Source organism: Quercus lobata, chromosome 8 (assembly GCF_001633185.2).
Source record: "Quercus lobata isolate SW786 chromosome 8, ValleyOak3.0 Primary Assembly, whole genome shotgun sequence".
Classification (NCBI taxonomy): Eukaryota; Viridiplantae; Streptophyta; class Magnoliopsida; order Fagales; family Fagaceae; genus Quercus; species Quercus lobata.
Genome location: NC_044911.1, coordinates 5,309 through 18,764, shown reverse-complemented (window position 1 = coordinate 18,764; position 13,456 = coordinate 5,309). Strand labels below are relative to the sequence as shown.

General features: G+C 32.5%; 3 protein-coding genes across 3 annotated transcripts; 1 reads left to right on the top strand and 2 right to left on the bottom strand.

Moving 5' to 3' along the window:
• Positions 1-391: 391 nt before the first annotated feature.
• On the bottom strand, positions 392-5,856 carry LOC115957478 (cytochrome P450 CYP72A219-like). The gene is made up of 5 exons (XM_031075723.1): positions 5,524-5,856; positions 3,948-4,165; positions 2,311-2,555; positions 1,317-1,695; positions 392-916 (listed from the first exon to the last, which is right to left on the bottom strand). The coding sequence occupies exons 1-5, from the start codon at positions 5,798-5,800 to the stop codon at positions 491-493; spliced, it is 1,545 nt and encodes a 514-aa protein (XP_030931583.1). The 5' UTR covers positions 5,801-5,856; the 3' UTR covers positions 392-490.
• Positions 5,857-7,877: 2,021 nt separating this feature from the next.
• On the top strand, positions 7,878-10,947 carry LOC115955386 (glutathione S-transferase F11-like). Its single transcript, XM_031073497.1, has 2 exons — positions 7,878-8,069; positions 10,642-10,947. The coding sequence occupies exons 1-2, from the start codon at positions 7,878-7,880 to the stop codon at positions 10,945-10,947; spliced, it is 498 nt and encodes a 165-aa protein (XP_030929357.1).
• Positions 10,948-11,462: 515 nt separating this feature from the next.
• Positions 11,463-12,373, bottom strand: LOC115955382 (cytochrome P450 72A225-like). Its single transcript, XM_031073494.1, has 2 exons — positions 12,305-12,373; positions 11,463-11,911 (listed from the first exon to the last, which is right to left on the bottom strand). The coding sequence occupies exons 1-2, from the start codon at positions 12,371-12,373 to the stop codon at positions 11,486-11,488; spliced, it is 495 nt and encodes a 164-aa protein (XP_030929354.1). The 3' UTR covers positions 11,463-11,485.
• Between the last annotated feature and the right edge of the window lie 1,083 nt (positions 12,374-13,456).

Here is a 13,456-nt window from a genome sequence, read left to right as displayed (position 1 = left end):
CATTTTCTTCCCCTTTTTTCCTTAGTTTTTTGGTTGAGTCCAAAGAGATTAATGGCATTTTTATCTCCCCATGTTTAATATTTCAATTTTAGAACGCTTAAGGGAAATTCATTAATTTTCTACCAGCATCATATACTCTAGCCTTTGCAATAAAGTTGTTAAAATCTAGATCTTATAATCGGTAAAAGGGTTTTTAATTTGGGTAGGATTAAAAAATTAACGTTATACTCTAAAAAACAAAATTTACCAAAAATAATGATGTATATTTCTAATTATATATATTTTTAACATTATTCAACATTGTTTCCTTCAATTAATGCAATAATGGATGTAGAAACACAAACATAATATAATAGAGTGGAAATCATAATATGTTGTTTCTTGTTCTTTAGAAAATGAGATTTTAATCACTAAATAATAAATAGAACACCAAATAAGCCACAAGGCATGATGGTGATAAATCTTGCTTAACTGGAACAACTTTGTGGTACTATATCTTATGTAATATAATGTGAGCGCCAAATTGAGGTTGAAGAGTTATGACTGAGCAAGGAGCATGAGCATAGGATGAGGACGTCTCAAATGAGAAGTTCTGCAAAATGAGTGACAAAGCCATCTTGGTCTCTACTAGAGCAAAGTTTTGACCAACACATATCCTCGGACCCCCACCAAATGGGAAGAATGATACTTGGCCCTTTGTTGCCTTTGAAATGCCTTCTGAAAATCTCTCCGGGTTAAACTGTTTTGCATTCTCACCCCATAGTTCATAATCATGGTGGACTAGGATTATTGGTAGAGCAATCTCCACTCCAGCTAGTATAATCATATTTCCCAGCTTGGTTTCCTTGTGAACTCTTCGAAGTAGTGAAGCTGCTGGTGGGTACAACCTCAGAGCCTCATTCAATATCATGGTTACCTACGCCGTGGATAACCAACTATTACCAGAGTGCATTTCTTAAAAATTTTTGTAAAATAAAATAAGTTCATTAAATTTTCCTCCTGAAGAGTATTCGATTTTGAAGCTCATTTATGATTGATAAAATTTGAAACACAATTTATTACTCAATCTACAAACCTAATCAAATTTGAGGTTTGCACTCAAATTAGTGGTTTATAGTCTATACTACCAAGTGCCAACTCTAACAAAAAATGAGTATGCTGACTATCATGAGCTCAATAGAAAATGGCTTTTACTCAATCAATTAACTAATATTGACATGAATATTCATGGATGTGAATATTTCATCTTCGAAAGACATTACATATAAATTTTATAGGAAAATAAAGAAAAATTTGAATATTTAGGGAATACTTACAATTTTAAGGCGATTTAACCCATCAAAGTCAAGTTTGTTCTTACCAAAGACTTGCAAAACCTCTTCTCTTGCACGAGCTTGCCAATTTGGATACTTACTCAATAAAACCATTGTCCAAACAAGTAAAACCGAGGTTGTCTCTTCCCCGGCAAGGTAGAAAAGCTTACATTCCTCAATTACATCCTTAATACTCATTCCGGCACTCTTCTTATTACCAAATTCCTTAATCTCTCTAGAATTTGATTCCATTAGTATGCCTAATAAGTCGTCATTTCTGCCTTTGCATGCCTTCTCCCTTTTGTTAATGATTCCCATTAGTAAGTCTTGTACTTCTCTTTCAATTTCCTTCATCCTCCTGTGTGTCTTAGTTGGTAAAAACCTGCATGCATAAATATTAGCTATTAGTAAATTGAGAAGATTGAAGACACATAAACGGAAATTGTATTAATTATAATGTGATGATCTCTATTAACTTTTGTGTTTGATGAGATGTTCAGGAAAGTAGGTTATAACCAATTTCGTTTCTGAATAAACAATAAAATTTGGAATTTTGTTTTCATTGGAGACATGGTTTTAAAAACCGAACAGGACCGACTGATTCAACTAGGAATTGGAACCAATCCGATCAGGTAAAATCACCCAAAATTTGTCAAAAACCGAGTTAAACTGGGAATTGGGGCCAAAATCAATTTTTTGACCTTACTGATTTTTAAAACAATGATCAGACTTCAGATGCATGATAATTTTTATTTGGAAGGTCGGCCAAGCAAATGTTGAAATTCATTGAAATCTTGTTATATTAAAAATAGCACATTCCTATAAAAAAAAAAAAAATAGCATATATATTTTTTTAATAGATATGATAGAATTTCAATAAACTGAATTGTAATTGGTTAATCCTATCTCAATAAAAATCAAATTTGACTTTTTTTGGGGGGGGGGGGGTAAGGAACCAAACTTGACTAAATTTCAAAGTTGAATGTTTAATCACTACCTTAGTCCAGGAAAGTATACAGATTGTGATACTTTTACAAAAAGTTGTGCTTGCTCTTTTTGAAGTTCAAATATTCTTCTTCCTTCTTTATAGCTACTTCCAAATGCTATTCTTGAAATCACATCGCTTGACATGTTTTCAAGATAAGGCCATACGTCTAACTCACAAGATCCATTTTCAGAGGTCAACCTCTCCCACTGGTTAATCATATCAATGCAACTTTGATAAAATGCAGGTAACATAAGCTATAGCAATCACAATGTAAATTGTTTAAACTATAATAAATAGAAACAAGATTATTGACATTATATTGTTCAACAAATCTCCATATGTAACTTTCTACACAAATTTTTTCATAGCTGTAGCAAATGACAAGTTACTAATGATATATAGCCCATATGAAAATCAATAACCATTTTTTTAAGAGAAAAATTACTAACAATTTACCACTTCAATAATAGTAAAAAAATGTTATGTCTATACTATTACTCTATATTGTTTTTGATAGAATCCCAACTACGCTTATAATACACATGCGGTTTGTAATATATGTCAAATTGCCAACAAAGAATTACCCTTTCATTTATATAAAGAATTCAAAGTAGTTAAATGCTTTATAACTATTTCTTTTTTCTTTTTTAATTTGATTGCTATAGATGTTTTTAAGTTAATTTTTTTATAGAGATAGAATTTAAAATTTGTAGCATTTACCCTATGATAATTATTCTTTACTTTTAAAACAAGATATTATTAAAAAAAAAATATTTGGGTGTAGGTAGAAGTCAAACTTTTCCCATTTGAGCAAACGAGAATCTAAGTTTAAATTTAATTGATATTATTCATATTTAAAAGTTTGAATGGGCATATAGTCTTTTTTTTTTTTTAATAAAAAAGAAGAAGAAGAAGAAAATGGACATATAATATTATTTGCTATACTAGCATTACTGATGTTTGAATGTACTTAGAATCTTATTTGCACACAATATTTTTGGTCAATCATATTTTAAGCAATAGATCAAAGTTAGTATTTTCTATAATGACTTTGAATTAATTAATCAAAGGTAGTATCTAGCAATAATCATATTCTTTTGTGGTGCCTAGTGTATGTAGTTTGAACCCTACTTTGCCCATTAACTACCCATCTCAAAAAATATTGTCACTTTTAAGTTATGAGTACTGCTACAATCACAAATTATTTCACAACATTTTTACAAACTTTTTATGTGACAAATTCTTACTGGTTCTCGTCTAGGTCAATTACTAACGTCATCTTTTCCCTTACAAATAATCACTCACCACATCAGTCGTTTGTAAAAAAGTTTGTAAAATAGTTTGTGTCTATAGCATTATTGATAACCAAAATGCAAACAATTCCCTATTGTGATTATTGTACTATGCCTATAAGTTTTTTGATCACAAACATGTGCTAGATGGACATTTGAAACTTAGCTATGGAGTTCAGTACAAAAGTGTTTTTGTGTTGAACTTGGTGATTTGTACAATATCACTTTAAAGATAAATCATGCTACTCCAAACTAAGGTACAACATTTTTTACTCAAGTGATAACAATAATCTAATTCGGACACAACTATTGATTCCACATGGATTTAAAAAGATAAGAAATGTAATATATAACCTTCAACTTCTCTAAATGGAAAGCAGGGTTGATAATCTTTCTGTGTTTAGCCCATTTCTCACCCTCGTAGTTTATTACTCCCATTGCAAGCAATCTAGTAAGTGGATTTGTTTTGGGCTTCTGAAAGTCACCTATCTTGGTGAAAACATCTTTGATTTGTTCAGGGCTCATAATGTTAATACGGGGTCTTGGGCCATGCCATGTAAAAGAATTCTTGCCTACATTTGTTCACGAAGGTTAGAAAAAAATCCAATATTTTTTTAAAAATATTATGTCTATATCATTTTCACAACTCTTAAGTGCATGATTGTCAAAATCGCGATCCGGATCGTAAAATTGCACGATTTTACGATCCCACCTCACCAAAAAGTTTAAAATCGTAGCCGGATCGCAAAAATGGTAGGATCGTATGTAGGATCGTGTAGGATCGCATAGGATCGTAGGATCGCATAGGATTGTAGGATCGTATGGGATCCTACCGATCTTACCGATCCTACCATTTGGCTTGATTTTTTTTTTTTTTTTTTTTTTTTTTTTTTTTTTTAAGTGGGATTCATTTGGGTAAGATAATCCACCTAAACTCACAAGCCCAACGGGTTATCAGAAGGCCAATAATGAATTGAAGTCCCAAATTTACCTCTATGTCAACATAAAATCTCAAAAAAAACCTATAGTACTTAAGTTTAACATTTTCAAAAACAAAACCTAAAATATTTAGATGATGAAATGGGATATGACAATGACAGTGATTAGATTAGAAGAACCTTAGAATGAGAATTCTCTTTTGGATTTCATATTTGTAATTAGCTAGTTTACCTTAGACTGAGAATTCTCTTTTGGATTACATATTGTAAATTTGTAGTTAGCTAGTTTTTATATGCTAACTAGCCTAACTTATTTTGGATTTGGAACTTAGAATTTGGAAAACATTTTCCATATGTGTAGATAATATTTTGGTACTTAGTTGCTAATTAAACATGTACTGAAATTTTTAAATACATTATGTCAAAAGTTGAATATATTTTGTTTCGTTAGAATGACATAAGAACAATGTAGTGCGTGCAAATTACATTTTATGATGAATTTTTTTTTTAATGGATGGATTCATATTTTAAGTGATTATATAACATACAAAGTTACTATCAATAGGTTTTTTGCTTAAAATCTGAAAATAGGTAGGATCTTACGATCCACGATCTGATCCTACGATCTACGATCCTACCTACCTCTCACGATCTTACGTAGGATCCCGATTTTGACAACCTTACTTAAGTGAGAGTTTCTTATTAACTATTACTAATTTTAGAAGTAGTAACACTAGCTTTACCCAAGAAAATTTTGGCTCCACCGCTACCAATTTAGATTCTTGTTTATAGTTTAATCAATCGGTCTAGTTTTTCTGGTTCAGATTTAAGATTTTGGGCATGAGCTAATTCATAGTTGGAAGCTTTTAAATAGAAGTTACAGGACTTAAAACAACCATACATACCTTATTGCTAAGGAAATGAGTGAGATATAATTTGTGTTTGCTGCAACAAAATCTTTAGGTAATGAAGTTTATTGTAGACATACATACCATAATGCTTCACCGTGTGATGTTCAAAGGGGAGAACACGTGGCACAATATCATCAGAGAGTTCTATGGGTTTAGAACAAGCTTGCTTTATCATTATAGAGCCATCCTTCGTGTCCCCGAAGAAAAGTCTATAGGAATTGCCTACAAGACCTTGCTTTCTCAAGCACCTCTCTAAATATTTTGGTCTTAACCACACCCAATTCAGAATCATGCATGACAACGTTGTCATTATAACAAAAAGAACGGAGGTGGCAACTTTGTCCAGAGAAATTTCCATTATTATTTTTTCTTTGTAGAGAGAGAGCTAGAGGTAGAAGAAAGTGAAGAAGAGATAAGAATGGACGATATATATATATATATATATATATATTAAGTCTTTGAATGGAGGTTTAACCACAATTACCAAAATTGTTGAAATATTTCGTCCAAACTTTTATATATATATGTGTGTGTGTCAGTGATTTAGTCTAACTCCAATTCATTCCAATCTTTCTTTCATTCTCATCAGCTTCCACTTTAGAAAGGGAGAGTTTCCAAACCCAACAGTATGGATTAATATACGTGCGATGCATAAGTTTGGACGAAATATTTCAACAATTTTGGTAGTTGTGGTTAAACCTCCATTGAAAGAATTTTAATATATATATATATATATATATATATAGCTTTCAGTGATCCAGTAGCTGGAAAGCTAGCAGCAGTCTCAACTAGAGCAGTTAGAACTTTTAGCCAAACGTTTGTGGTTTAGAAATCCAAATTCAGTTTCGGAAAATTGTTTGAGCAAGAAGATAGTTTTGTTTTTAGTTTCTAAAAATTTGGACACTAAAAACAGATATAGGAGACGCGAATGGCAACAAAGCAATCCTAGTCGGGCTCAGAAGTCAGAAAGAATTGACTCAAAGGCCTTGAGAAGGCTAAGAGTAGTTAGAACTTTTAGCCAAACGTTTGTGGTTTAGAAATCCAAATTCAGTTTCGGAAAATTTTTTGAGCAAGAAGATAGTTTTGTTTTTAGTTTCTAAAAATTTGGACACTAAAAACAGAGATAGGAGACGCGAATGGCAACAAAGCAATCCTAGTCGGGCTCAGAAGTCAGGATTGCTTTGTTGAAATTAGGTAATATTAGTTATATTCCATACATCACACTAGATAGAGCTCTTTTTCGAATAAGAAAGCTTGTCTTTCTCTAATGCGAATGAGGAAATTAAACTAATTTTAGCCTTTTTTTTTTTTTTTTTTTTAACTAATTATTATTCAGCCCAAAAAGAAAAGGGAAATATTAGGTATATTCCATACATCACACTAGATAGAGCTCTTTTTCGAATAAGAAAGCTTGTCTTTCTCTAATGCGAATGAGGAAATTAAACTAATTTTAGCCTTTTTATTTTTTTATTTTTTTATTTTTTTTTATTTTTTAAAAACTAATTATTGTTTTTTGGCTTTAAAAATAATTAATTAAAAAAATAATTAAAATGCTAACATAGCATTATTTAAATGCCTAATGAATTTTTTTGCTAATGTGGATATGACATGGATGTGTGGCTAATGACACGTAGGATCAATTATTTATTTTTTAATTGCAAAGCCTGCCAACAGAGCACTTTGTTTGCCACATATGCATTTTTTGGTTGTGGGTTTATGGTAGGGACCAAAATAGAATTGATTTTCTGTTTTTAGGGACTAGAATAGTAGTAAAATCAAAATAGGGACTAGAATGAGAATCGGTCCAAAATGTAGGGACCAAAAATGTATTTTCACCTTTATTTTATTGAGTAAGGTTGTAGCCTTGCGCTACAACCAATTTTGTAGGTAAACTTTGTCCACTAATCATTGATAATTTACATGGTTACCTCCTTTATTTAGGGTCATAACCACTATTACAATAAATAAAATGTTCTTTTTAATTTCAATTGTTGAGATTTTAATTTTTAATTTTTTTACATAATAATTGTGCATAAATAAATCCAACTAATTCGTACTTATTGAAGAATCACATTTTACAGAGTGAGCGTCATTTTCCAACTGGTCAATTCTTTCAAACTAGATTTAATTATTTGGTGAATAGTTTAAATCAAAATTTTGCTTGGACTACCTATAATACTCATGCGTTCAACGAAATTTTTTTAAGATGACATAATGCATAGGTAACCCCACTCCTTCTCTCTCTCTAAGAAAAAGAATTCCCTTTTTCTTATTTGATATTCAAAATTTTAATAGAATTCCATTCCTTTAGTTGCCCCCTCCACCTAATTCCAAAGGAATTTACTATATGAATAGAAATGTTATTAAAAACTTGCTTCTACAATGTGAAAGAATAGTAAAACTCTGATCTTTTACTTTCAAAACATGCTTACACAATGGAAGTAAGTGAAAAGTGCGACGTTTATAGTTTTGGAGTAGTCACATTAGAAGTAATTATGGGAAGGCATCCGGGTGATTTGATCTCATCATTTCTATCAACCTCATTTGCATCAACTTCCTATGATGTGCTATTAGAAGATGTATTGGATCAACGGCTTGCGTTGCCTACAAGGCAAGCTGTGGAGAAGGTGGTTTTAGTGGCAAAGATAGCATTGGCATGCTTGCACACCAATCCACATTCACGTCCGACAATGCAACAAGTTTATTAGAAGCTATCAACTTTGAAATCCCCATTCACAAAGCCTTTGGGCATGATCACATTAAGAGAGCTTGTTGGTCTCGATAATCTAATTTAAGCTTCACAAGTGTTTATATATTCTCAAGTATGCTATCTTGTTTGTGTGCATTCGATCCTCGTGTATAGTTTTAAATACTTATAAAGCTAAAACTTAAAAAACCACAATTTTGCATGATTGTTCATTTCCTCCGCAGTTGTCGACATTGAGCTTGAATCTCTACTCTACTGTGATGCTTAGCGCCAATCTTTGGCCGCTTCAATGTTCATCTAGTATTGCAAGAACACCATCTTCAACCTGTCCAAGCCTCCATCTCTAGACCTATCCAAGCCCAACTAAGCGCTTCAAGCTTAAAGGAAGCTGAGTTCTTTCTTGCTTTCTTCTACTTTATGTTTTCGCAAAAGCTCTTAAATTTTGATTAAATTTGGTGATCTACAAAATCTCTTCATTGTGGATAATTTTTGAAAAGCTTGGTGCAATTTGTAATTCTTCATTTTCGGATTAAGGAGAAATTCTTTCCTTGACTTGTTTGGAGGATTGCTTGGTGGAATTTTAGTTATGGTGAAGATTATTAGATTTTTCCTTATATTCATATTTTGAATTGATTTGGGTTGCAATTCAGATAATCCATAAAGACTTTGATGGAGGTGTAGGAGAATTTTAGAAATTCTTTCTTTGACTTGTTTGAAAGATTGCTTAGTTGAATTTTAATTATGGTGAAGATGTTAGATTTTTCCTTATATTCATATTTTGAATTGATTTGGGTTGCAATTTGAGGTAATTTATGGAGACTATGATGGAGGTGTAGGAGGATTTTTCATTTAGGTGGTTTGATTAAATTCAAGCTACAATGGAGATGTGTCACTTTTGTTTCATTCACGCTTTAATTGCATATCTTTTGGTGCATAACAACATATTCTCCTTTGTTGACTTTGGTTTCTTCTTGATCAAAAACTAATTCTTATCATGTATTCTTTTTTACGTTCCCTATAAAATAACTAAATTTTAAAATGGAAAAAAAGAGAACATGTGACATATCATAATTGGTGGACAAAAAAAAAAAACAAAATGGGGAAAAATTGGTAGAAAAAAAAATGTTACAGATGATTTGTATTCTCTCTTAGTCATATATATATGTTTCTCTCTTATTTGATTTGTGTGGCGAGTCTAACAAGTTTGGTGATACAAAAAAGTGTGGCAAAAGGTCATAGTGAGAGACCACTTTAATGAGTGCTGTGCAAGAATTCCAGAGAAGGGAAATCTTCTACTTATTTTAGGTTTAGCCTCAAATTTTGTATTTAATCCCAAACATTTTATGGAGGTAGTAAACTTTGTCTTTGAGAGAGAATAATTTTGGGTGTATTGGGGTTTGAGTTTTGTGAGAATGTCTCTACATCATTTTGTATTCTCCAAATTTGTTACGAAAGTTTCTTGTTGTTGCCACCCATGGACGTAGTCCGAAAGCTGAACCACATAAATTCTTGGTGTTCCCTTTTCTTTGTTTATACTTTATATTTTTTTAGTTAAAATCTTTTTATTTTTTTATGGAAGGGTCCATGTATCTATTAATTAATACATTTAAGTATTATTATAGCATTTAATTGAACAATTAAAACTTGTAGTATGGAAAGAAAGAAAAAAGATTAAAAAAGGCATAGAAGATTGATTCAGCACAAGGTTGTACATCAAAATTAAATGGGCAATCCATTTGTTCCAAATGCCTAAAATATTTGGTATATTAGTTAATACCAATACTAATAACTTTGAGGTTCAACAAAATAACGAATGCATTCAGTGAGTCAGTCAGAGTGTTAATTTTTTTTTTTGGGGCTAAAATGTAAATTTCATTTGAGTCAATTATCCATAAACGAGAATTCCATCAAGCCATCACCGAATCCTCAGGTTCAATAAGACATATATATGAATCTTCATGATGCTCTGAAAGAAACTAAAAGAGCATTTAGAGGTCTGCTACATTTCTATCAAGAGAGAGAAAGGGGATTTTTGCTTGGGAGGAACACAGGAGGAAGCAGATAGCAAGTTACTACCGTCTTTGAGAAGACACAAAGAGAGTATGTGCAAGAGCAAAGAAAGAGAAAGCTGTACAAGAAAGAAAAAGAAGAGATAGCAGCCAAGAGGGAGTAGCTTAGAGAAAAAGAAGACAACCAAGAGAGAGTTGTGCACAGAGAAGAAAATAAAAATGAGAGAGCAAAGTGTTGTCACATTTGAAAAAGATAATTAGTGTGTGTGAGAGAGCAAAGAAAAATAAGAGAGATTTTTCTTTAGCCGAGAGACATACACAAGAATTATTGTAATTGATTTTATCATAGTGAAATTATTCGGAGTTTGTCCCGTGGTTTTTCCCTCCAAAGAGAAAGGGTTTTCCACATAAATTTTGTGTTCTTATGTGTAATTGTTATTTTGGATTGCTAATATTTGTAATAATATTATTGGGACCCAACAGGTGTTTCAACTTGCATTCGTGCCTCGAACGAATATCAAGCAAGACACAGTAGTTTTCAGGCAGAATGAAGAGAAGCTGTCGAAAGTGCTTGACATCTATGAAAAGAGGCTCGGGGAGGCTCGGTTTTGGGCTAGTGATGAAATTTATTTGGCTAATCTTTCACACTTGCCCAACACTCAGTACTTGGTCAGTGACACTAATAAGGGTAATTCATTCACTTCGAGAGAAAATGTGGGGAGATGGTGGGACGAGATATCGAGCCAAGACTCGTGGAAGAAGGTGGTTGATTTGCAGAAGGGTGCTTAGAAAATTTGGTTGGCATTTCTTAAATAAATTGCTTCAGTTTGGAGAATTCATTTTCTTACACTTTTTTCCTTAGTTTTTTGGCTAAGTCCAAAGAGATCAATGGAATTTTTATCTCCCTATGTGTAATATTTCAATTTCAGAACGCTTAAGGGAAATTCATTAATTTTCTACTAGCATCATATACTCTAGCCTTTTCAATAAAGTTGTTAAAATCGGGATCTTATAATCGGTCAAAGGGTTTTTAATTTGGGTAGGATTAAAAAATTAACATTACACTTTAAAAATGAAAATTTACCAATAATAATGATGTATATTTCTAATTATATATATTTTTAACATTATTCAAGATTGTTTCCTTCAATTAATGCAATAATGGATGTAGAAACACAAACATAATATAATAGAGTGGAAATCATAATATGTTGTTTCTTGTTCTTTAGAAAATGAGTTTTTAATCACTAAATAATAAATAGAACACCAAATAACCCATGAGGAACAATGGTGATAAATCTTGCTTAACTAGAACAACTTTGTGGTACTATATCTTATGTAATATAACGTGAGCGCCAAATTGAGGTTGAAGAGTTATGATTGAGCAAGGAGCATGAGCATAGGATGAGGACGTCTCAAATGAGAAGTTCTGCAAAATGAGTGACAAAGCCATCTTGGTCTCTACTAGAGCAAAGTTTTGACCAACACATATCCTCGAACCCCCACCAAATGGGAAGAATGATACTTGGCCCTTTGTTGCCTTTGAAATGCCTTCTAAAAATATCTTCGGGTTAAATTGTTTTGCATTCTCACCCCACAGTTCATAATCATGGTGGACTAGGATTGTTGGTAGAGCAATCTCCACTTCGGCTGGTATAATCACATTTCCCAGCTTGGTTTCCTTGTGAACTATTCGAAGTAGTGAAGCTGCTGGTGGGTACAACCTCAGAGCCTCATTCAATATCATGGTTACCTACACCATGGATAACCAACTATTACCAAAGTGCATTTCTTAAAAAATTTTGTTAAATAAAATAAGTTCATTAAATTTTCCTCTTGAAGAGTATTTGATTTTCAAGCTCATTTATGATTGATAAAATTTGAACAATTACTCGATCTACAAACCTAATCGTATTCGAGGTTTGCACTGAAATTAGTGGTCTATAGTCTATACTACCAAGTGCCAACTCTAACAAAAAATGAGTATGCTGACTATCATGAGCTCAATAGAAAATGGCTTTTACTCGATTAATTAACTAATATTGACATGAATATTCAAGGATGTGAATATTTTATCTTCGAAAGACATTAAATATAAATTTCATAGGAAAATAATGAAAAATTAGAATCTTTAGGGAATACTTACAATTTTAAGGTGATTTAACCCATCAAAGTTAGGTTTGTTCTTACCAAAGACTTGCAAAACCTCCTCCATCTTGATTTCTTCAAAGCTTGTAGTGAGCCTCTGAAGCTTTGAATCTTTGATAGCCTTGGTTCCCTCATAGGTTGTCTGGAGAATGGTCCATGCCTCCTTAGCAGTTTCAGTAGATGATATATTTTTGAACTTCTCATTAGTGACCACACTAAATAAAGCATTCAATGTCCTACTGTTGAAGCTTGCCGCCTTAATCTTGGCATCATCCCAATCGGCCAGCGCTTTCTTCAGCTTGGTTCAACCTATCTCAACAGCTTGCCACACTTTCTTTTCTAAAGATTGCAAGAAAGTTCTCATGCGTACTTTTCAGTATGCATAGTTAGTGCCATTAAATAAAGAAGGTATAATTAATGACTGTCCTCTATCCATGACAAATAGGGGTTAATGGATCAACACAATAAAGATTAACCCTAATCAAAGTGTGCCTGCTCTGATACCACTTGATAGGCCAAGAATGTATTGACCCCTTGTGATGAATTTATCGATTAGCCAAGTTAATTAATTAATTCAATTAATATGCAAAACATGTGATAGCACAAACAAATCACCAATTAACTAAATATGTAGCCGAAAATAAATTGACACGGTGATTTGTTTACGAATGGGGAAAACCACCGAGACAAAACCCCATCGGGGGATTTTAATGTCACCACTCCCGAGAATCCATTATTATTAAACACAAGCGATTACAAGTAAAGGAATCCCAGTACCTTATACCAACATACAGTTGAACCCTTACCCCAATACCTAATTAGACTTGTTCTATAGTGACAATCTTTCTTTGTAATGCACAGCTCGTAGTACGTGACTAACCAATTGCGCGAATCCCAATATGCGACTTCAATCACCAACTAGAGAAAGTTGTTGACTGCAAAGTTCTTCAGTTTATCTAGACGACAAGGATCAAGAAGATGCTTAGTCACAAAACCCTATGATGCACAAACACAACAACTTCTTCACAAGAACGATGAACTAGGGCAAACTCTGTCTCCAATCACAATTTGCTTTAACAAACTTTTGCTTAACACTTGTGCAATTTGTGTCCACTTTGACGGTCCTTAAAATAATCCTTTTATATGTCTA

Coding starts and splice junctions, on each gene's coding strand:
- LOC115957478 (XM_031075723.1), bottom strand. CDS start 5,800: ATGGAAATTTCTCTGGACAAAGTTGCCACCTCCGTTCTTTTTGTTATA. Junction 1,696..2,310: donor GTATACTTTCCTGGACTAAG/GTAGTGATTAAA, acceptor TTATGCATGCAG/GTTTTTACCAACTAAGACAC. Junction 917..1,316: donor GGTTAAATCGCCTTAAAATT/GTAAGTATTCCC, acceptor TCCACGGCGTAG/GTAACCATGATATTGAATGA.
- LOC115955386 (XM_031073497.1), top strand. CDS start 7,878: ATGGAAGTAAGTGAAAAGTGCGACGTTTATAGTTTTGGAGTAGTCACA. Junction 8,070..10,641: donor CAAGGCAAGCTGTGGAGAAG/GTGGTTTTAGTG, acceptor GGGACCCAACAG/GTGTTTCAACTTGCATTCGT.
- LOC115955382 (XM_031073494.1), bottom strand. CDS start 12,373: ATGGAGGAGGTTTTGCAAGTCTTTGGTAAGAACAAACCTAACTTTGAT. Junction 11,912..12,304: donor GGTTAAATCACCTTAAAATT/GTAAGTATTCCC, acceptor TCCATGGTGTAG/GTAACCATGATATTGAATGA.